Consider the following 23,797-nt stretch of genomic DNA (forward strand, 5'->3'; position numbering starts at 1 on the left):
GCTTATCCTCGGCAATTTGCTTGGAGATGTGCTGTACCTGCAGCAATAACTTTACGCGCTCAATGGGCGCGACAGTGGTCTTAGAGATAGCTGCAGCCACACCACCGGCTATGAAATCCTTGGCGAAAGCCACGGGATCCGCGAGTCCAGACATCGTGATGGGTTGGTTGAGTGCGCGTGTATATGGGTGTTGGATGAGACACGGGTAACGTAAAGGAGAGAGAGAGAGAGAGAGAGGAGAGACTCCAAGTGTCTCTGACGCGCGTCGGACGACGAATGGCCGAGGCAGCGTACGCTCGTCGCCTCCTGCGGCTAAGAATAGCCGCGCAGGTCACGTGTGCCGCTTCGCGCAGCTACGGACGAAGCGACGTCGTCGCGCCACGTCGCTGCCGCTGCCGCCGCGGTTGGCCCATCCGCCACGAAAATCATCGTGACACTTCCAGCCGAAATTGCGCTTCCGCGATTGCGGTATTCGCGACCTTTCATTCTCGATGTCGATCAACCTCGGGCGACCTAGTCTGCCGACACATCGCCTTGGTCATCCTGAGCGATCATGGTCTCATTCATCTTTCCAGTTTGAAAATAGTCGCTTTTCCCGCCGCGGTAACGTCACGTCCTGTTGCAAACGGCCTATCGCTCATCACGATCTCGCGTTCGAAATTATGAATGCGAATAGCGGGAACGGTTCATCCGGAATTCCAGACAGGCGCGGAAAAAAGAAAAATCGTTTCCGAACTTTCGATTGTTTCATTCGATAGAGATTCATACGAGTTTTATCTCCTATTATACAAGGGAGAAGAGAACAAGGAATGCTTTGTTGAATAATCGTGCAATGTATTGTGTAATTTTGATCAATGAATATATCAATTTCTATTAGTATGGAGTAACTTTGATCTCGGTTTAACTTACTCTTTAGACTTTTCTAATTTTTAAAACTAAAAAAAAGATAAAAAGTAAATTAAGCCAAGATTAAAGTCAATCTAGATTGATAGAAACGGCATTAATGAGATTATATCTGTTTCTATCCAATGTAGATGTAATGAAGTGTCACAATATTTTAATCTTAAGTTTAATTTATTTTTTATATTTTTCTCTCTAGTTCTAAGAATTCGAAAAGAATAAATTAAATCGAGATTAAAGTTAATCTACATTGATAGAAATGGATATAAGTATGACTCTTTTCATCGTGTAAAATTAATTCCGGAATTATTTGAAATATATCTAATAAAAACCATAATAAAATTGATTAGATTGTTTCATTATATTATTACGAAAGTCATTCATATTCTCTTGATTGAAATTTTATTTCGACATATTAAATAGATCATAGATCAATCTAATACTCGTTTGCTATTTATTAATTAATGAATTTTTGAAAATTCGAAAATTTGTATTTTTTCGCCATTGTCGATTTATAAGTCGCGGACGATCGCGGGCACGTGACCGCGCGAAGTTGCGCGAGATCCCTCCGAGAATCCTCGGCTGTGTTCACGGCGGTCGCGAGTTCGGCACTCAACTTCAGGGCGGTCTCGCGCGGAATTTCGCGCTCCTTGTCAAGAGTAGAAATTGCAAGGTCAATTCTCCCCTGAGGAAGGAGGTTAACGGGGCGCGTCGCTTGCGTAACCCTGGCTCACGGCCCATCGCATTACGGAGGATCCGCGCCAGCGAAGTTCAATGGAGTAACGTCAAAAGCGGGGTGTATTTATACACCTGCAAGAGAAAGAAAGAGAAAGAGAGACGGAGATGAGCACGCGTCACGCGCGCGAGCGCGCGCGCGGAATAGCCGTGCTAAAATCAGCTGTCCCTCGTCACATGCACTCGTCACATGTATACATTCGTGTTGATACGAATTATTAGAAGATTAGAATGCACGTATGCGCACATTGTGTGCGCGCGCGCGCCATCGCAGCAATCGATCTGTCATCCACGTGTGTGAGTTGAGGAACGATAGCGCATCACGACAAGCACATCTACTTTGACCTTTCGACTCGTGTTTGGATCTGATTTGAATGACGGTACCTTGATTCGATTTATACTTGACATTGTCCCCTCGAGTATTTAGAAGATGCGCGAGAGACTAAGTGGCGATAAGGAAAAAGAAATGCCTGCAGGGGTTCGATTGTCATGTAACTTAGTGGAAATTATACAAAAAAATGAGCAGACTCTAGGTGTTGATCAATTATAAATATTCTAGTAAAATTGTAAATATTATTATTTTATAGATTTTATAAATTTGTTCATTCTTATAATTTTCACCACACAAACAGAACATAATTATTAGACACTAAAATGACGTCAAAACGGCTTCAAAGTTATCATTTTATGGATTAAAAACTATACTACTTTTCAATCAGTAGCAATTCTTCTGTGATACACAATCAAATTCCCTGAAAGGCCCTTGTTTTTAAAATCGAATTTTTAGACTCGAAATTGTTGAGGAAAATAAAAAAAAAGTCATTTGTAAAAGTCATAATATAATATCAATCATCATGATCTTATTTATAAATTATGAATTCATTTTTAGATATCCAATGACGTCATGATGACATCTTATATGACATCATTGTAACTTAATTATGACTGTGTTCTATCTGGAACTTAAGGAACGCAAAAGTCAACAAAAAATCAAAATGATTTAATTTTGATTCTTAACGTCAATGGACAATCAAATTTTGTAATAAAAAATCATCATTTTTTTAAACTTTCTCTTCATTTGGTGTGTTCCTTGTGAAGTCGAGTGGACGGAGATAATTTGTAAACGAAATTTAAAATAAAGGCAGGAAAAAAAACGTTATTTTTTATTTTTTCTCTTGCGGTGTATAAATACATTCCGTTATTTTCCTGAGCAGGAATTATTTTTTATTCAGACCGATTTTATTTTAAACCTCGTCTGCAAATTGTCTCCCATCTACCGAGAAACACGACTTCTCAAGGAACATCAAGTTAAGAGAAAATTTTTAAAATGATGATTTTTTTACATTTTTTTACCTGCTTATTGTCTCGCATTTGTTTATTAAAACGTTATTTGAATTCCTTTCGATCCAATCGTGGTTTTGATGCAACCGTGAATTCTCGGTTTAAACGGTTTGTCGGCTTAACGGTTTGTTAAACAGTTAAGTATTCATATTGGAGGATGAGCACCATGTTCTTGTGACGAAAAACAGAATAAAAACGTAATAATGGTTGCTACAGGCGAATACGATTATGTGTTGTTCTTCACTATGAACTTTTATTCTCAAATACTTTGCAATCAACGACAGTATTTTAAATTCATAAAACTCGTACAGAAACAGAAATTGCACAGAAAACTATAAAGATAAAAATTAAAAAACGAAAAAATCATGTAAGTCTAGAATATAATTCTAATCTTGTACATTTTAAATTACTATCCAGACAATTGCATGACTCTAAAAAACATTACAAAGACGTCTCTTTTGAACACGCATATCTAAAAGATATCTAAAAAACGCTTTAAAAGGTATCTTTTAGACACACATGTTATCTGGATATTTAATAGCCTTGAATTCATCTTTAAGAGATATTACATAATAGAGTGCGATGACTAGAATGACGTGTGTTTGTTTTGATATATCTTTTCCAATCTAATGGAGATAGATTAAGATTCTCTATGGAAAATATTCCAGATATGAAGTGACCTGACATCAGTTTGGGGATTATTGATATCTTTGGAGCAAAGGAGGAAACCGTTCATACGTGTAATTAGGAATATCCAAGAATATCTCGAAATATTTCCCGTTACGATAGTACGCGATAAAGCTTTCAAATAAAACTGACAAGGAAGTTGCGTGATAAGGATTTTGACGAATCATTCACAATAGGTATATCATTGCACATAGGAATGTATCTGGACGACGTGAAACGCTAGCGTTATCTTCAACTCAGGCTCGTCAGAGATCGAACCTGCAAATTCGAATATCATATTGAATTAAGTGTCGATCTTGACGTTAAACCTACAATTGCGTAACCGCTTTAAGCGATTTTCTAATGCAAACTTTTGAGGCACCTGAGAAAAGCACTCATGATTCATCTTTTCTTATTGTCGAATGCTCAAACTCGCATGCGATCACAAAGCTTCGCGACACTTGAGTGACATACGTGACGCAATATGAGAAATGAGAAAAAATATAAAAGAAATACGATCGTCGTCATCGTGAACTTCGATATGTAATCGGGGGCGACCGCTGCCTTTTTTAAAACGATCATCCACGATATTTCGATTTATTGGCGTTCAAAATGACGTGGTATCTTTATTACGTAAACTACAAAGATCATGAATTAAAATTAAAATTAATTACTCGTTAGAATCTGTTAAATAATAATTAATTAATCTTTCTTAATTAACATTTCACAAAAATTATTGTTAACAATTTTATATTTTGACAAGCTGATTGTCTTTACTATCAAGTTCCAACAAATAAATTGACATTAATTATAAATTGTTATTTGTTGATGACAAAATGACAATAAATATCAGCTTGTTTGTTAGAGTATCAAAACATGAATTTTATGATCAGAACGAATTTAAGAGAATAGATTTATAGAGATCGATTCACTATTGCTGTCTGATGGATCAGTTAGTTGCGATCGACTTTTTGGCTGTCCCTGATAATTGGAATGTATATATGCACGCGACGTCTAAATAGAAATACATAAATGCAACGATCCTTTATATAATGTTGGTACAAAGAGATTCTACGATAAACTTTTGTGTGTTAAAGTTGACCACGTGACATACAGTGTGGATATATTTATTTACTTTATGTGTAGAAAGTATAATAGCTTAAGCAGAACAAATTACGGTAACGTCAAAATAACGTTAAAATGATATTTTGGATTCATTTTGATATCATTTTGATATTATTTTGTTATTATTTTAGTATTATTATAAGACTTGTTCTACTTGGGAGAGAGCTCCCGAGGCTTTGCAGGAAATAACGTTTTTCGTTATTATCTACATACATTATAAAAATAAATCCGCGTAAAAATAAACGTGATGTGCCAGTGTTTGGTACCATTTTTAGCAGCACACACTCTCTTTACTGGATTATTATTATTATACTTGAAATACAGTTTATTTGTTATAATATAAATTTTATAACTAATTATTATATATATTTTATAGATCTATATATACATGTTGGATTTGCATAATGATGTAGCTTTGGCAGAACTTCCAGGTAACACAGTGAGTCACTTTACATATTAATGCAAATGCATTTTAACGCCAAGAACTTTTTGCAGGGAAGCTTATCCTTTTAAATAATTCCGTGCCAACGTTAATTATCTGATCTAACAAGTGATTCAGTTCCCCGTCCGATTATTTAAATCGTTGAGGCGCGAAAAGTTCTGTTGGTACATTCGGCAGTGCTAGAATATACGAGGCGAATTCAACGCTATCTAGTGGTAGCACAATAATAGACAGGCGGTTAGCGAACGAGGGAATAAAGCAAAAAAAGCACAAAAAAAAATATCGTGTAAACTTTGTGACAGGACGAGAGGAGCGAGAGGTGGAATTGATACTCGGAGATACGCGCCGGGATTGAGCCGGAGTACTCAAGTGATGTGCTGAATCGCTTCTTTCACGACGGATTTCCGTCTTCGTGAACTTGAGGTTGGCGAGACGTCCGGAGCAATCGACTGACAGTAGTCACAGTGAGTATCCTCCTTGATTTTCGTCAATATGTGCCGCTGATCCAGGTACGCTGCTTCGTGTCTTCATCACTGCGTAATTGTAATTGAATGGCCGATCTGGTAATTATCCCAGATATACTTTACACAACGCGTTACCTCTCTAATCTGACTCGTATTTAAACGTCACGTTACACGGTCTACAAATTACTACTCTAATTAGGAATCTCCACTATTCAATTTATTTGATTAACTGAACATACACATATATTTACATGGTACACACACGTACGTGTTTATCCGTTAGATAAAACATATTCTGTTTACGTGGAAAATATCGGCACTTCAATGATGATGTAAGTGCAAAATTGATCTCTATTCTACTTGATAAATAATAGATTCCTGTGTAATGCTTTGTAATATTTTTTCTGATCCTCTTGTAATAAATGGTATAATTATTGTAGGTATAATTGCACTATAATGATAACCAGATAAATGTTGCCTAAGGAGGAGGCAAAAATCAGCAACATGACGGAAGGTTAGTTATTCAATGTCTATGTTATAATAAATTTAGAAACTGAGTTTGTATTCTTATTGTAGGTGCAGAGACTCAACCAAATGCGGGAAATGAACCCCAGACAGGTAAGCCAATTTATTAATAATTTTATATATATATATATATATATAAAGCATAATTATAACTGTAAAGATAAACATCAAGTCTGATATAATTGAATTAGCGTTTGTTATAGATATCTGTTATATGACAGAATGGGGCTTCATTTTTCAGTTTCTTCTATTATGTCTTATTATATTATGTTATTCAACAGTAAATGTAGATTTTTAAGTTAAGATTATTTAACAAATGTTGATATACAATTAGATAAAATGTTTAATAGCATAATAAGATTTATATTGACAACAAAACATTTTGTTAAAAACATTTTGTATATTTTTTGTGTATTATATAGTATACCAAAACAGCTTAATTTTATATAAAAAAATGTTATTAATTTCAATAAAATTAACATATTTCTAGTAGATAGGAATTACAAGTTTATATTGTGTTCTTACAGAAGCCTTAGAATCAAGGGCAACGCATAGCGAAGGATTACACGAGGGAGCAGCAGAATCAACATCGCAAGCTGCTCTTGAACCTATGCAAGAGCTTCTTACAGTTCATGGAGCTACACAGGGAGAGAGTAGCGATGCTGTCAGTATTTATACTGCCAGCACTTCTGTGTCTGGCAATGGTAAGTTTGCAAACTGTAGTGATAATATTATAATACGTGTATATACATGTATAAATATTTATATTTGTATTATTTTTTAGAATCAAGTTCAAGTAGAGTCAGCGCGATAACTGTGGTGTTGCCTTGGGGTGCTCAAAAAGAGACAGTGAAGCCACAACAAATAGGAGATATGGATTTAAGACCGGGAGAGTATGTGATGCGTATTCTGTTCGCAGAATTCACTTTGCAGGCGGAGAAAAAGATGGAAGCTGTTATGACGGAACATGTGAGCAATTGTTGAAGCAATTATTGTTGTTGTAACAATCTTATTTGAATGCATTATTTTCAGGAGAAACAATTATCGAAAGTTTTACAAAGAGGAGAAGATCCACAATTTGATCAACTGTTATCGGCTTTTGGTTCTGTTGCTGAACATTGTTTACCATCAATATTGAAAGCCCTTTTTAATTGGTATGAACGTCAACTTGTTGACCAAGGTGGTGATCAGAAAAAACCTGCTCCTGGAAAGGAAGACCAAAAAGGAAAAAGGTAATAAGACGATAAATTGATTTATTTTATAAATATTTATAATAATAAATGTATCATTTCAGTATTATGTATACAATAGTATCAGGAAGTGTAGAAACAGTGGAAAGAAGCGAGGCAGATCTTTTGCAAGAGCGTAGAGATCTTGCTGTCGAATTTATATTTTGTTTAATGCTGATCGAAGTTTTACGTCAATTACCATTTCATCCTGGACATGAGGATTTAGTAACATACATAGAAAATATTGCTTTTAAACATTTTAAATATAGAGAAGGGTATGAACTATTATATTGATAAGAATGAAGAAAGAAGATATTATATAAAACTTAATATTTACATATTTTTTCAGCATACAAAACGAGCCAAATGCAGCTAACATTCACATTATTGCTGATCTCTATGCTGAAGTGATAGGAGTTTTAGCGCAATCCAGGTTTATGTCAGTAAGAAAACGTTTTATGGTAGAATTAAAAGAATTGCGAGCTAAAGAGCCAGGTCCTCATACTACACAGAGTATTATTTCCTTATTAATGGGAATGAAATTTTTCCGAGTTAAAGTAATTATCACATCCAATTAATATGATTTTTAATATGTATTTTATTTTGAACTTGTATTATGTTTTTAAGATTCCTTTACTTTTAACTAATGCATGTTACATGAATTTTCAGATGGTACCAATAGAAGAATTTGAGGCATCATTTCAATTTATGCAGGAGTGCGCGCAGTATTTCTTAGAAGTAAAAGATAAAGATGTTAAACACGCTTTAGCTGGTCTTTTTGTTGAAATACTCGTCCCTGTTGCCGCTGTAAGTATTCTAGACCATAAATTATAATTCATGCATCATCAAACAATGTTATAATTATTTGTATTTTTATATTCTAGGCTGTAAAAAACGAAGTGAACGTACCGTGTCTGAAAAATTTTGTGGAAATGTTGTACTCAACGACATTAGACATGTGTACAAAGTCTAAGCATAGACTGGCGCTTTTTCCATTAGTAACCTGTTTGCTTTGCGTTAGCCAGAAAACATTTTTTTTACAAAACTGGCATTACTTTTTAGCTATGTGTCTATCTCACTTGAAGAATCGTGATCCAAAGATGTGTCGAGTTGCGTTAGGTACAATTAAAGTACAAATTTTATATCATACATGATATTTGTTTAAAAGAGAATTGAAAACGAATTATCTTTTGCATCTATTGTATTACAGAGGCCTTATATCGTTTACTCTGGGTTTACATGATACGAATCAAGTGTGAGAGCAATTCGGCTACGCAAAGTAGACTCCAAAGCATAGTGAATTCTTTGTTTCCTAAGGGATCGAAGGCGGTAGTGCCACGGGATACTCCACTGAATATTTTTGTAAAGATTATTCAATTTATTGCGCAAGAGAGACTGGACTTTGCGATGCGCGAGATAGTATTTGACTTACTGTCTGTCGGTCGACCGGTAAAGATAATTTTAACTCCTGAACGTATGAGTATCGGCCTCCGAGCATTTCTCGTAGTAGCTGACAGCTTACAACAGAAAGAAGGGGAACCACCTATGCCACGCACTATGGGTGTTTTGCCAAGTGGAAACACTATGCGTGTCAAAAAGACATACTTGAACAAAGTATATATATATATATATATATATATATCATATATATCTAATTTTTATTTTATTTATATCTAATTTTTAATGTTTTATTGAACATAGCATTTTTACGTATATGTTTTTACAATTTAGATGTTGACAGAGGATACTGCACGAAGCATAGGAATGTCCTCGTATTTTCCGCACGTACGCCGAGTGTTTGTAGATATCTTGCGCGCATTAGATGTTCATTATGGTAGACCTCTCATGATGACTAGTACTCAAAACATGAACAAGGAGCCGGACGAGATGATCACCGGAGAACGTAAACCTCGAATAGATCTCTTCCGAACTTGCGTTGCCGCCGTTCCGCGACTGATTCCTGATGGAATGACCGGTGCGGAATTGGTCGATTTACTGGCACGTTTGACAGTACACATGGATGAAGAACTCCGTGCATTGGCATATCAAAGCTTACAGACTCTAGTATTAGATTTTCCCGATTGGCGACAGGATGTCGTGCTTGGGTTCACGCAGTTTCTAGCCAGGGATGTGCAAGATACGTTTCCGCAGCTAATTGATAACGGTTTGAGAATGCTGCTGCAATTGCTGACCAGTTGGAAGAATGCCCTTACGAGTCCTAGTATAAGAGCTAAGGAGCAATCAGTGGATACTACACGGATGAATATACGAGTGGATGTTAGCATCAAGAAATGCGAAACAGCTCAGGTTTGTATTAATGTTTATTATTTTGGAATTAGCAGGCAACGCATAGAATACAATTGTAACTTTTATTTCTTATTTACAGAAAGTAGAACCTGTATCGAACATATTCTATCTGGTGGAAGGATTTGCTTTAGTTATGCTCTGTAATTGTCGCCTTTATCCTCGACGATTGGCTGTTCATATACTTCGGGAGATTAAGCTTTTACTGAAGACTTTAGGTAATTATATATTAATTATATTTATGCGTATTATGCACAGTGCATCAAAATGTATATTTTATATATGTCATCTTTTTAGGAGGACCTGAAGATGATCAACCAGTCATTGATGTAATTGATGCTTGCTGTCCGGCTGTCTTGGAAAAATGTTATCCTATATTACCTCCAGCTGAGAAAGCAGCGGCTGCGTCTACTTCTAACGTGGATTTGCAATGGATAGCTGATCGAAGTAGTTGTGTTTGGACAGCTGGTAATACTAAATTTATCACACTTTTTATGCAAGTTTATATTATATTTATCTACTATATTTTACATTGCAGGATTTCATGATGAAAACAGTACTAAGAGTTCTTCCTCGCTTAATCTAAATGGAGCTGATCCATGGGCCAGTTGTCTATTTGCTTTTCTGGAAAAGGACAGAGTACTTACGCTATGTCCAAGCGCCGTCGCTCATTCTTGGCCTATTGTTTTCACTCGCATAAATTCTTTGTTTTCAGTTGTGGATCCCACGTAAGATTAAATTCTATAACAAGTTTGTATATATTTAAGTTATATTTAAAGTTTTGAAATAATTCATAGTTCTGTATTCGTATAGGCCAGTAAATGATAATCGAGCTTCGTTATTGCGAAGTTCGACGACAGTGAGAAAACCAGTAAATGAGAGGGATGTCTATATGCATATTTGGAAAAATTACCTGACTTTTGGATATAGAGTTGTGCCACCAGTACCGAATCCAGTTGTTCGATGTGCCAGTCCGGATCTCAGTCTCAGGTAAGTTAGTCACATGAAAATTTATAGTAGGAGTTCAGAGATATCATATTATATCATCCTATTATATATTATTTAATATTTTCAATAGTTTTAACTTTTAATACAATATTCATGCTTATTATGTATCATTCAATAAAGTATGTATAATCGTGTGCATCGCTATGCTCGCTGTAGATGCAAACAGTTTGTTCGATGAGCAGTAAAGTGCCTCGTTCGAACATCTGCATCGAGAGAATGTATGCACACGATTTATGTTTTGATTAAATATTTCAAAATTTTAGATAATTAAAAGCTCATATGTTTAGCAGAATATATTAGAGCTTTAAGTGTCTATATAAAAGTGAGTCATTAAATAAAATAAAATCAATAATCAACTTGGTACCGATTGGTGTTGGGTCATGCTTGTTAACGTCTACTATTTTGCACAGTAACATTTACTTTACTTGCTTTATGAAATGTCAATTTCATTAGTGGTTAAATATTTTACAAAATTATAAAATTGTTCATTTTAAGTGTTAATTCTACACAAACACAGTTACTGAATTATAATTTTATAATGTTTTACATTATATAAACACCAAAAGAGCTAATATTATATGTATTCACACGTTATTCTCTATCCGATGTTGCGCATATCTAGCAGTGGCAATTCTTCGGCAATGGCAATCGATTAAACTAGCACCAATTCATACCAAATTCGCGCTTTGCATTCGGGAGCGGAATCCATACTTGCTCTGTCCTTTCTTCTATGCATATACATACTTCGCTTTATTTTCCGCAACATACTACATAAATTTCTTGCATGCTGTCTCCTCGTACTATCTCGTACATGTACATCTCTCTCTCTCTCTCTCTCTCTCGTTTTCTTTCTGAATATTAGAGTAGTAGCTCTCTGAGTAAATAATGTCTGATACAAGGAGCATTGGTGGTACACTGTATTGCATACTCTAGTGGTCAGCATACGGTGGAGTTTGGTGTGTTGTGCATGAGTAAGGAGTTGAGTCAGAGCCTGGAGAATCTCGGCGGGGCGCAGACCCTGCCGGGTCGGTTTTCTGTTCCATCCATTTCCGGCATCTACACCCGACACAAGCGTACCAGGTGAGCCTGAGATTAACAATCGCGAACAAAACGACCATGCTTCCTTCGATGTCACCCGGGATTTAAACGGTCGTTGGTAATTCGCACTTATATCTTTTATAACTATTTGTCTCTTCTTACTCTCTTAACGTAGTACAGTTTGGTATATCCCTTTCTTTCCACTGAACTTTCAGCTTCGTACTCGAATTCTTTCTCCCTAACAAGTTTTTTCGCGCGTACTTGCGTATACCATCCTTGCCTCACGACCGTTCCCGATCGCTTCTTTTTTCGGAAATTGAATTGCGACCGAATATTTTAAAGTGCACAGTTATTAATTTACAAACTTCAGTAACATACCTGTGATCGAAAAATAGTGAAACGCAACAGTCTCATTTTCACAGCTCTTCGCCCGACAGTCTATCCGCGGAACGCGGCGACAATAAATCACCGGGCACAAATGCAAGTCCGGCAGCTTTATATAAACTGACTGTGCCTTTGCTAAGATGCGAAGCCGTCGATGTCAGGGATGCCGTGGTGCAGGCGATTGGGAAAGTAAACGCCGATGCTCTAAAGTAAGTATGTTATTAGAAGAATGACGAAAGAGAGATTAAATTACAAGAGATTATTTTCTTGATATAGAGACTTGATGGAAGAACTGGTACCTTACATCCGGGAAGCGGTTGACCGGAAACAGGAGAATATGAGACGACGAAGAAGACGCGATGCTTTGAGGTTGCAGTTAGTAAGAGTACTGGAATTAATCGCAGAGTATGGAACGTTCGGTATCTGGTTAGTTAATTCATTTGATGAACTTCATTTTCTCATTCAACAAATTAGATTTATAAAAATCATTTTTCTTTAGTCCAGCGGTATTAGATCGCGAGACACAATCTTTACATCCGACATTTGTCGAATACATAGACGGTGCGCGCATTTATCTAGAAAATGAAACCGACAAGGAAGCACCCGCTGTACGAGACATCAAATTACACTTCTGCAACTTTATCAGAAAAATGATTAAGAGTTTTTCATGTAAGTGATTTTATTTAAATAATTTCGTTAATCGCGAAATATGTGTGATGCCTTAAGAGATTTATTAATCTTTTTTCTTATTTTTCTAGTGGAGACATGCTATACTTTATTAAAGAGGGATTTAAGAAGAAATTTATTCATGCTCTTCGCTAGTTGGGCTGGTGTTTATGGCAGGCCGCTTACAAGCACGTCGTCCCTACAAGAGGAGGAAAAGTCTTGCACGGAATTGCAACTCTCAGCCTTACAAGCTATGAGTGGATTGCTTTGTTGTGGATCATGCTTTAATCCACAGTCGCTTTCAGAAGAGGGTGCGATTTTATATCAATGGCTAGATTTATTATTAGCCAGTAAAGACGAAAAGGTAAGTTTTATAAATTGTCTCGTATAAAATTTTATCTGTAATGCGCATGCGTATTAGCATTCAAAATTACAAAATGTAGTTAATAGTCCATTATACATTAAAGTATTTTATTTTGTACATTTTTTCTATATCGGATTTCTTATTTTAGATTTATACACTTGCACGCGAAACTGTCGTGTTACTACTCGAAGGAAATCCCGATATTGGTACGCTTTTGGATTGGGTGGTTGATCGATGTTATACTGGTGCACCGCAAGTGGCCGACGGCTGTTTTCTCGCATTGGCGACGATTTTCAGCGCTAGGTATGCACGTATTAAAAGATATAAAATAAATATTTTATGTAAAAACATTTATTAGGAAAAAATACACACAACAAGCAAAAGATACCAGACACACTTCTCAACAGCACCACAGATATAATCGCGATAGAATAACAAAACTAATAAGCAGTAATCGTCAGTCCTTTTATGTTTTTTTTTTCTTTAGGGAATATCCTTGCGATCATTACACGAGTGTCATCAATGTAACGTTAATGAATACGGGATGTCCCCGTGCACCAGTCCACGATGCAGCGCTTCAACTTCTTCAACTGTTGGATCAACGCTTCTTCGGAAACGTAGGCCCGCTACCAGCTACAGAACTCGAAACTGGTAAGTTTATAATTCACGTCTTTATCTCTGCACTATAATACTATATTGATGCATTACATATTATTTTTTTAATATCTCCTTCTGATACTGATATTTACTTGATTATTTGAAACTGATGATATCATAATCTTTTTACTGGGAACTTTTGCGTTTTCTGAAAGTTTTTCTGTTGCGCATTGATAAAGTGCAGTCGCTTTGAGCTATATTTAGGCATAAATTCTGAAATTAAATAAAGGAAGATTTTATCAAATCATATTTATCATGTTTATCTATTAATTCAAGACATAAAGATAAATTTTTTAATCAATATTATTGGCATACATATATTTTGTTATTATGTTACCTTATTATAATTGGGTAATTAAGTGCCTACCACACTGTTTTCCATGAATTGCCATCTGCACGAGAGTTCCATTTCTTCTAGTACTTGAACTCTTCTTACATATGTGAACTATCTCTCTGCGAAAATTCTGTCCGCTCGCGCAGTAAAGAATGAAGTTTATTCCGAAACTCGTGTCGAATAATAATTGACTCATTTGTTGCGCCCAAATTAGCCAAATCACCGATTTATTATTATCAGGATCATTCTGAATTTACATATACATATAATAATTATTAATTGTAAATGTATAATAATTTCTATAACAATCAAAATTTATCTATATATAAACAGTAATACCACGAATCAATAATACCACAAATTAACAATGGGAAATAATATAAACTGCAGTATATAGCTTTTTAATCATGCAAACATTTAATTTTGCAACAGTATTGTGTATTGAATTCGATTAAACATTGAACATTATTAAACAATTTATGAATTTTAGGAAAAATTATGAAAAATTTAATTAACGATTATATCCATAATTTACTCTTTAGAGTAAAAGTTCTGTATTTGACTTTAGCATTAATAACTTTAGCATTAAATATCGATACATACACCAATGATGACCACAGCAATCATCCTGAAGACAAACGCAGGCATATTAAGGCAGAAGAATGCACTCGAAACGAGCAGAAGCATTTTTGTGACTTTAGTCTGCGGCATTCTGTCCCGTGGAGCTCTCTCATTGGAAACGTCGGATTCTATGGTTAATGTTCTTCGGATATGATCAAATTTATAGATGTTGCGTGCTATCAGTGTATTGAAAATTACTATTATGGTCAAGGGCACGGCAAATGTCACGACATTTTCTATCATAGTATAGGGAATTGCCCAAGATTTCCATTCCTTGTTTAAATTACCACAGTCGGTCGAGTTTTCAGGAATTTTGGAGAACACGACCACTGGGCTGGTCAGTAGAATCGCTAATACCGTAAATCCTACCACTATCATCTTGGCTCGGGCTACTGTGCACCAGAATTGACGACGAAGCGGCCACTTGACTGCTACATATCGCTCAACGGTAAAGGCTACCACGAACCAAACGCTAAGAAAGCTAAAGAGAGATGCAAGATAGATAAAAAACTGGCAGAAGCCCTGCCGATTGAATAGATCCACGTGTACCATTTTTAGCCAGGTCATGAAGACTATCATTAGAAAACCGCTGTCGCTTATTGCTAGCGCTCCCAAATAAATACTAGACGAAGAATAACGTAGCTTTGTACCAAAAAACACGAAAACGGACATACAGTTGCCCAGAAGACCCAGGAACACGAGAATTGGCACATAATAGTATTGGATGTTTTGGAAAAAATCGTTGATTTCATCATAATAGAATTCGTTTGCTATTGTGCTATTGCTTCCAGTGATCATCTTCTTATTGTATGTGTTGATCTTAAATCATCGCCAAATCATCAATGAAAAGAAAATCGGAAAGCGATGCAACCACGCTCAGTGTACACAACATAACAACTTGCGTCATGCACGGTGACCTGAAAGAGCATTAGTGTGTTCTATATAAAAGACGAGAATAAGAGAGAGAAAGAGAGAAACAGAGAATATTACAAATGTCACGCGTTTTCTTTAAATCATCAACATGAGAAGTGAATTTAGAAGCAAGATCAGCATTTGAAATTCGGTTGAAATTTAGAGACTCGAGATAATAATAACTGAGAAGACATTTAACATTGAAAATCAGATTTTTTTTAGTTAGTTATGTTAACATTTGGCAGAGATCGCAAAATTTTTGTTCTTTTAGTTAATATTAAACATTTCTCAAATTTAATTACTTTTAAATAGATTTTAATAGAATTATACATCTTATAGTAGATGTCAATATAAGAGAACAAAAAATAACAAATGATATTTTCATATCCTTCTGAGTTATTTTATTGTCGCTTGATTTAGTACAATCATTGTGCATTCTTATTCTGAGATATAGTCTATATATTTACTAAACAACAAAAATTAAACGGAAAAAGTTAGCTCTTATCACGCGCAGGAAATCCTTCGCTCAACAGATATGTTAACTCATTATTGCGCAAATATTCAAAATATGTTAAATAAATGCATCATACTTATATAATGTTGCTTAAAATTTTATTGTCTTATTGAGATCAAATACAAATTATTTGGTAACGTTTCTTCGATATAATTCTTCCTTATGGACATATTTTATTATATAACATTGAAAATTATCTTACAATGTGATGATAACCGCATAGGAAAAATTCTTATCTTTTCTACGCTATTGTGAAAAATCCGATATAATTTGTAATCTTGGCGAATATTTCTTTTGTAAAGTAATAGTACCTAACAGTCGTTTTCTAAATGTAAATAATTATTGTATATTCGTATATATATGTGATCATGGGAGAACTTTGTTGATATAATATTTTGTATCTTTAATAATGACGAAGTTTTATATTTACATTTCAGAATGTATACGTTCAAAACTATTGATAAATCAAAGAGTTTTATATTTCTCTTTTGCTTGTTTATATATAATATTAATATAATTTCTGATTAAGTTCTGGTGCTTTTAATGATTCGTAATTGAACCATTGCAGTTGATTAAAAGCGATATAAATTGATAAAAATAAAATATATGTTACTTTTAATATAGTAAAATCTTGGCCTTAAAGCAAATTTAATTAAATTTTCTTGGAAAGTAATAAAAGCCGAACGAGATAATATAATATAATTAAAATTGTTATAAAAGTAATGTAGGTATATTCTGCTTATGACTGTTCTGACTTACATATTTTAGGACTTATATTCAGTATGCGTTAAGAATTAAAAAAAGAATAAATAAATCAAAATTAAAGTTAATCTACATTGGTAAAAATGAGCATTAATTTAATTATTTATTTACATAACTTTATAATTATTCATGTCCAAAATAATTAGTAATACAAAAATTATTAGTAGAAAAGAAAGAAAACTAATAGAATTATTATTATATGATTACTACATATATTCCATTTATAATCAATTCGACTTATAATTGAGATCTTGGATCCGATTATAAATAAACGGATATCTGTATTTTTTATTTTTCAATAAAACTGTTTCTAATTTATTTTTTTGTTAGAACGTTTACGTCAATTTGTAAAAATGTTTTATGCTTATGGCCAAGACCCTAATTTATAACATTTTATTTTAATAATTTATAATATTTTTCAATAAAATTTTTATAATAAAAAAAAATCCTTTCACAAAGTGTTAATATACTATCTTTCTCTCATCTTTAAATTAATTATAGAAAAAATAATTAAGTAAAAATATAAAAGATGTTACAATATTAAACGATATAACAATTTTTAAGAGAGGGAAGAGATAAATATTTCTCTGTTCTTTTATATTTTATATTTTATATTTTTTTTATAAATGTAAACAATTTTAATGTTTTCTTATCTAATTAAAATTGTAAAAAATTCGCTAAACATTCTTAATTAATACATACCTGTTTATTGAGTAGATTTCAATAAATGGAACATGTTTAACTCATGAAACATGTAAACGCAACCTAATATTTATTGGACCATCTGGATTCTGTAGACGATTTTGTGACTTTGCGAGAGTTCCTTTTAACCGCGTTCTTATAACACTTGAATGATTCAATTCATATACAGGTCACACACCAAAACTACTTCTACTTCTAAACGGTTTGTAAATATATGATGCGTCTTTCCGAGACTTAATTGGCACGACATGTGCAGTGCTGACGTGAGACACAGTGCATAATCCTTTCGTCGGCCGTTCTTTGCAATTGTTTAATGAATTTCTCATTTAAGACAGTTGCGTGACACTTAATTTTAATAACGCAATTTGTCAACAAACGTAGATTAATTAGATTTTATAGTAGATAGGGCAATATTAATCACATTAATAGCGGCAACATGTTTCGCTTTTTTTATTTCAAACGGGAAGCAACAAGTTATGAGTGTATATAATTATGAGAATAATTTAAATTTAATATTAGACGCACTTGGTTTTCGACATACTGTATTTTTGGAGAATATATTCGAATGCCGTCTCAACTATTTCTGCTGGATGCCTGACGCATCCGTTCCTGATAAAGCTCATGCATCCAGTATTCTGGCTTCTGCGCATCAAAGTGATGTACAAATTCCCGCCTCTCGTGGCATACGCCAATTTATGTCGCAAGAGAGAGATTATCGTGATATTTTTGCGATTCATATATTTATATATTGACATTTTTTTTGTGCTTTTACAAATTATATTACGAGAACAACGTCAATATTTATATACAAAAGAAACTTTTTTTACATTATGTAATATATAATATTATATTCCATTAAAAATGTTTCGTACATTATAATTTTTTATTTACAAGAATGTGAATTTGTTTTTATTATGACGCTTATTAATGTAATTGATAATCATAAGCTGATTATCACATAATATGTTATTATTATCATAAATTTATTATTGTTGCTTTTATAAATTAAATTTCAATGAGATTTGAAAGATTGAATTCATTCTGCACTTTAAACATACAAAACTTGAATTCTTTCAAAGAATGAAATGTACTTCAGAGAATGAATTGTTCTTTTCTTGTAAAAGAAGAATTACTTCCATGTTATGTATCCTTTGATATATCATGTATTAAATTTTATTTGGGACGCATCTATTCAATAAAGAAATACGTTTTCATAACTGCAAAAAGCATGACAAGATTTGGCTCTTCTATAAAAAAAAATATATTTAACTTGGTGAGAGAAAAGATATATACATTTAAATATTAAATATATGTATTGTGTAAATCTAATTTATGATATATGTATTTTTTTTGTAAAATATATTTTCTATGTAATCAGGATTATCATTATAACACCAGGGAATCATGCAATATAAATGCTAAATGTCGTATCATATTTTATACTGATTAATTATTACTGAAAATAATTATTAACATTTAAAGCGTTCAACATGTACTAATATATATTATCGGGTTATTAAATATTATTAATTATTATATATGTATGATAATAATTAAACAAAGAATTTTATAGGTATTTATTATTTTATCTTACACTACATATTTCTAGCTAAAACTAATAAACATACTTGTTTATTAGCTTTTGTTTATAAAATCATTTGTAGATTTTCATAAATCATTATAGATTTTTTAAATGAATCCATTCTTTTTTAATGGAAATTAATCAATTAAAAAGCTATCTTTTTCTACATTTAATTTTTTAATGTTAAATATGATATCAGCAATTGATTATTAAGAACAAATGCCAGATATAGATAAATAAGAATTTTCTTTTATTAAGTATATAACTTAATTTTAATTAAATGTGAATCTTTATAATAAAATCTTTATAATAAAATTTTGAAGCAACCTTGGGCAATAAGTGAGATAATTAACTTCTTCATTGATCGAGTGAGTAGTATAATTCTATTTGTATATTGATTTTTTATTGCAGGACATAATAATGATCCTCTTGCAAGTGGTTCTGCCGCCACTGTAACTTCCGGACCGGGTCAACAAAGTAATCCCGCAGGTGAGATTTCTTCCGGCGGCACGGTTAGAGGTGGCACACTGGACGTCCTCCTGTCAACTACTTATTGCCGTAGCCAAATGTACCTTTCACGTCAATTGGCTCAACTACATCCGGAACTCACGATGCCGATGTTTAGTGGTAAATGGACTTTCTTATGTTTTTATTAATTTATACATTTTTAAATCTGAAACATTTTATTAAAATTCGACATCAACGAGATTTTCAAGGGAATTATTGTTTCATTTTTAAACGTAAAGTTATATGTTTTTCTATATTTCTGAAAATGGTTCTAACGCAACACGTGATTGATTAAGAATACTGTATTTTGTAATTCTACGACTATATAGTATTATGGCATTTATTATTATGATATTGTAAATGTTAATTAAATGTTAATTCAAACATTAAACAAATTAATTTAAAGAAATATTCAAGAAAAGCGTTCGTTCTCCGTTCTCTTTTACAAATGATAATTTTAAAATTGTTTTCGTAATATGTAAAATTTTTTATTTACATTAGTAACGTTAATAAATACGATTAAACTTTTCCTGCATTTAAGAATAATAATTATATTAATTAAACTGAAATACGGTTCTTTCGACTTTTAAATTTACGTAGAACGCTCCCTGATAAAAAATTGTTTTAATGTTTTTCACAAGCTTGGATTCTTATGGAAAGAAACACGCGTTTCATTAGCTTCTATATTACTTTTACGTAAATAACATGGCAGAGTTATATTAAAGGAAAGGAAATATTGCAAAAGTATCGTTTCCTTTTTATTACTTGTACGGAAGCATGTAATCCACGTAACATGAATTATATAGAGTATGTAGGATTTAACAGGATTATCGCAATTATTACGTACAAATTCATTATTGTAATGTATAATTGTAAAGGGATATAAACTGTCAACAACAATTCTCATGTGTTTATGTTGTCATCAATTATACAGAGGCGTGTCGCTATCGCGTAAATATGCCGCGTCTGTTTTAATCAAACAAGCTTTTATTATTGTAATTTAATATTGGAGAAATCACTAAAAAATCAAGACAAATAATAGAATTTTTCTACCGATAGAATTAATCACACATATACATACATCTATTTGAATACAATAGCATTTTAAATAGAAGAAATATTACTTACAGAACAGAAATATTAATTATCAGCACTTAAACATAGAGAACATATCACATTTCAAATGCAGGAATATTAATTATCAGTACCATAACTCAAATATACGTATTTTGAGATGGAAAAATATCATTTGCAATGCTAAATTTCATTAAAGATGAGTATTTTTCTTATTTTATTCAGCTTATTTAGTGATGCGATTGAAGCTCAGTGAAGCAGAATAATATAATTAAACTTCTTAAGAAAACTCGAGAAAATGAAGTTAGATTAAAAACTGTGAAGTTAATCCTTAAAGCTTTGGTTTAAATTAGTAATAAGATTAGTAATAAGATTTTAAATGTTCTTGTACTAGATAAATATCACATTGTTCGCAGAATTTAACTTCTTAATCAAATTCAGGAATAATATAGACTAACGGAAAGCTGACCATGATCTGATCTTTCAGAATTTAACCTTTTAATTACAATAGCTACTGTTAATGAACCGCAAGACACGTATAAAGTTGCAATGTAGTTTCGTTTACTGGATTGTTGATCTTCGTTTTAATTTTGTGACGTATGTCAGTGTCATGGACCACTTCAAAGGAGCAAAGGTTTAAAAAGAACGGAGAATGAGAGAAAAATTTAACGATAAAAAATTTCATTGCGCGAACTATTATCTTGCCCGTTTCCGGCTAACCGGCTTATAGCCGTTTGCTTTGACGCGCTCAAAACGACGAAAGGTTTACTTCTAAGAATAACATAAAACAGTATAACATAAAAAACAGTATAACATAAAATCGCCATTTTATCTCATAAAATTTTTTGTGTGTAATATCACACTCAATAATAACATCGAAAAAAAAATCTGTTTTTCAAAATCAACTCTAAAAGTTATATTCTATATACAATTAAAGACAAAAATTAATACGCAATTTAATTCGTATATTCTTTTCATGTAACAAAGTAAAATTTCTAAAGTTTATAGATATGTTTTCCAGCAATTATATTAGAAATTATTATCAGTTTTTATAAAGAAAATGAAAAGCGATTATATCATTCCAAGAAAATAAATTTCATTTGTAATCTTTCATTTTATTTAATTGTTTTATATATATATATATATATATATATATATATATATATATATTAATATATAGGATATATAGGATAAATATTTTAAACTTTATTAAGATTAAACATAAAATGTTATGTAATATAGGTACACTAAGGTACACAGAGCACGTATAAATATCGAATTTGTTCAAAACGTGAATACAAATCTATATTAATTATAAATTAAACCTATAGAAATGAATGCCTTAACGATCCAACCGAATCTTTTAGTGCTTGTATAATTTTATGTGAATTTATATATTACATATGCAGTCTTTTAAAATGCACGCCGAAATGATTTTTCGATCTTGAAATGTAAATTACTAAACTACCTCTACTAATATTACGAGTTAAATTGACTAGCTAATTAATTTAACTCGTCAATTAATTTAACAGTTAATTTAACTCGTCAATTTAACTCGTAATATTACTGTGGTAGTTTAGTAATTTGCATTTCAAGACCGAAAAATCGTTTCGACGTGCATTTTAAAGGACTATATACGTAGTATGTAAATTCACACAGAATTATACAAGCATCTAAAATCCAACATGCCTTTAAGGCATCCAGTTTTATAGATTATATTTCTCACATATACAGTCCTATAAGATTTAATATTAATTATAAATTAATTTGCTTAGAGCTAATTGAAACTTCTAGAAATAACTATATAAGTTCCCAGATTTATTAGATTATGGCAATTTCTTGATTTAGTCAATATATTTGTAAATATGAAAGATCTTAGAAATAATATTAATGATCGAATTTTAATGAACAATTTTGCATATCATATTAGACGCAAAGGAGAAAATAGGTAGTAAAGTATTTTGTGATAATTGTCAATGTATTAATATTTAAAATTCAGAAAGAAATGCAACTCACAGCCGAAATAAATGCAGATAATTGTAGGCGAAAATAATACATGTAATTTTGAACGTGCACATACACAATTGGCTGATTCAAAATCATTTAGAAATTTTAATCATTTAATTATTTGCGAATGCCAATGAACATTTTGAATGCCCCTTCCATCTTGCTAATTTAAACCAGTACGTTACATTAATATTATACAGCAATATTGGAGATCATCATTGATATTAATTAAATGGATTAAATGCAATGCACATGGGAATGCAGTAGATGAAAGAAGGGAAAGGAATTGATAATGTAATGCGTATTAAATTCGTACAAGTTGCAAAATAACTAACGTTTAAATATTTCTAAATTGAGAGATGAGACAGATGATGAGATATTCGTAAACATGCATTATGCACGTATAAAATGTATTATGGATGAAATTCAATACAATGCATATTTGAAAAGAATTGGGATGAACTTGGCAAGGAAAGAAATGTGCTCGGACATATTGTCTCGGAAAAATTGTGTTAATAAAGGAAACAAGAAAAATAATCTGACAACGTGACAATCCATTAATTCATATAAAAATTGTAAGAAAAGAAAGTTTAATATTGATTTTTCTTTTTATTATTAACATAAAAGTAGCTTACATGCTACTATAATAATAAATAATAAAAAAATACTATAATAATAAAAAAAAGTGATTTGTAGCCTATGTAGCTTTCCTTTAATACTCTCTATTATATTGTTTAAACGTAACATTAATAAAGGATGTTATTATTAGGTGTACAACTTTGCTTCTGTCGTTTTTTTTCCGAAATTCGAAGCTTTATTGTAAAAAACTGGTTATACATTTATGATTCAAAGTATTGTCCATCGTTGGCCACTACTTTCTCCTATCTTTCGGGTAGCGTATCGAATCCCGGGTCGAAAAAACTGGTCATCTTTA

The 23,797-nt window shown here is 32.5% G+C and overlaps 2 protein-coding genes across 2 annotated transcripts in view; one reads left to right on the plus strand and one right to left on the minus strand.

The window, feature by feature from the left end:
- LOC105626751 (ADP,ATP carrier protein) overlaps positions 1–154 on the minus strand; it is a 3,954-nt gene extending 3,800 nt beyond the window's left edge. Inside the window, exon 1 of the mRNA XM_012208045.1 lies at positions 1–154. Coding sequence (XP_012063435.1) covers positions 1–154 — 154 coding nt within the window.
- A 5,990-nt stretch (positions 155–6,144) lies between these two features.
- Positions 6,145–23,797, plus strand: part of LOC105626850 (protein furry) — a 30,472-nt gene continuing 12,819 nt past the window's right edge. Inside the window, exons 1-24 of the mRNA XM_012208143.1 lie at positions 6,145–6,187; positions 6,250–6,291; positions 6,726–6,902; positions 6,983–7,167; positions 7,231–7,430; positions 7,493–7,702; positions 7,777–7,984; positions 8,097–8,234; positions 8,312–8,546; positions 8,638–9,041; positions 9,159–9,734; positions 9,814–9,949; positions 10,029–10,199; positions 10,270–10,459; positions 10,545–10,721; positions 11,673–11,819; positions 12,200–12,370; positions 12,438–12,587; positions 12,661–12,830; positions 12,920–13,191; positions 13,340–13,494; positions 13,679–13,842; positions 19,687–19,902; positions 22,099–22,121. Of these exons, the coding sequence (XP_012063533.1) occupies positions 6,145–6,187; positions 6,250–6,291; positions 6,726–6,902; positions 6,983–7,167; positions 7,231–7,430; positions 7,493–7,702; positions 7,777–7,984; positions 8,097–8,234; positions 8,312–8,546; positions 8,638–9,041; positions 9,159–9,734; positions 9,814–9,949; positions 10,029–10,199; positions 10,270–10,459; positions 10,545–10,721; positions 11,673–11,819; positions 12,200–12,370; positions 12,438–12,587; positions 12,661–12,830; positions 12,920–13,191; positions 13,340–13,494; positions 13,679–13,842; positions 19,687–19,902; positions 22,099–22,121 (4,560 nt within the window). The remainder of the gene's footprint in view (positions 6,188–6,249; positions 6,292–6,725; positions 6,903–6,982; positions 7,168–7,230; positions 7,431–7,492; positions 7,703–7,776; positions 7,985–8,096; positions 8,235–8,311; positions 8,547–8,637; positions 9,042–9,158; positions 9,735–9,813; positions 9,950–10,028; positions 10,200–10,269; positions 10,460–10,544; positions 10,722–11,672; positions 11,820–12,199; positions 12,371–12,437; positions 12,588–12,660; positions 12,831–12,919; positions 13,192–13,339; positions 13,495–13,678; positions 13,843–19,686; positions 19,903–22,098; positions 22,122–23,797) is intronic.

This window comes from Atta cephalotes, assembly GCF_000143395.1.
Source record: "Atta cephalotes unplaced genomic scaffold scaffold00006, whole genome shotgun sequence".
Taxonomy (NCBI): Eukaryota; Metazoa; Arthropoda; class Insecta; order Hymenoptera; family Formicidae; genus Atta; species Atta cephalotes.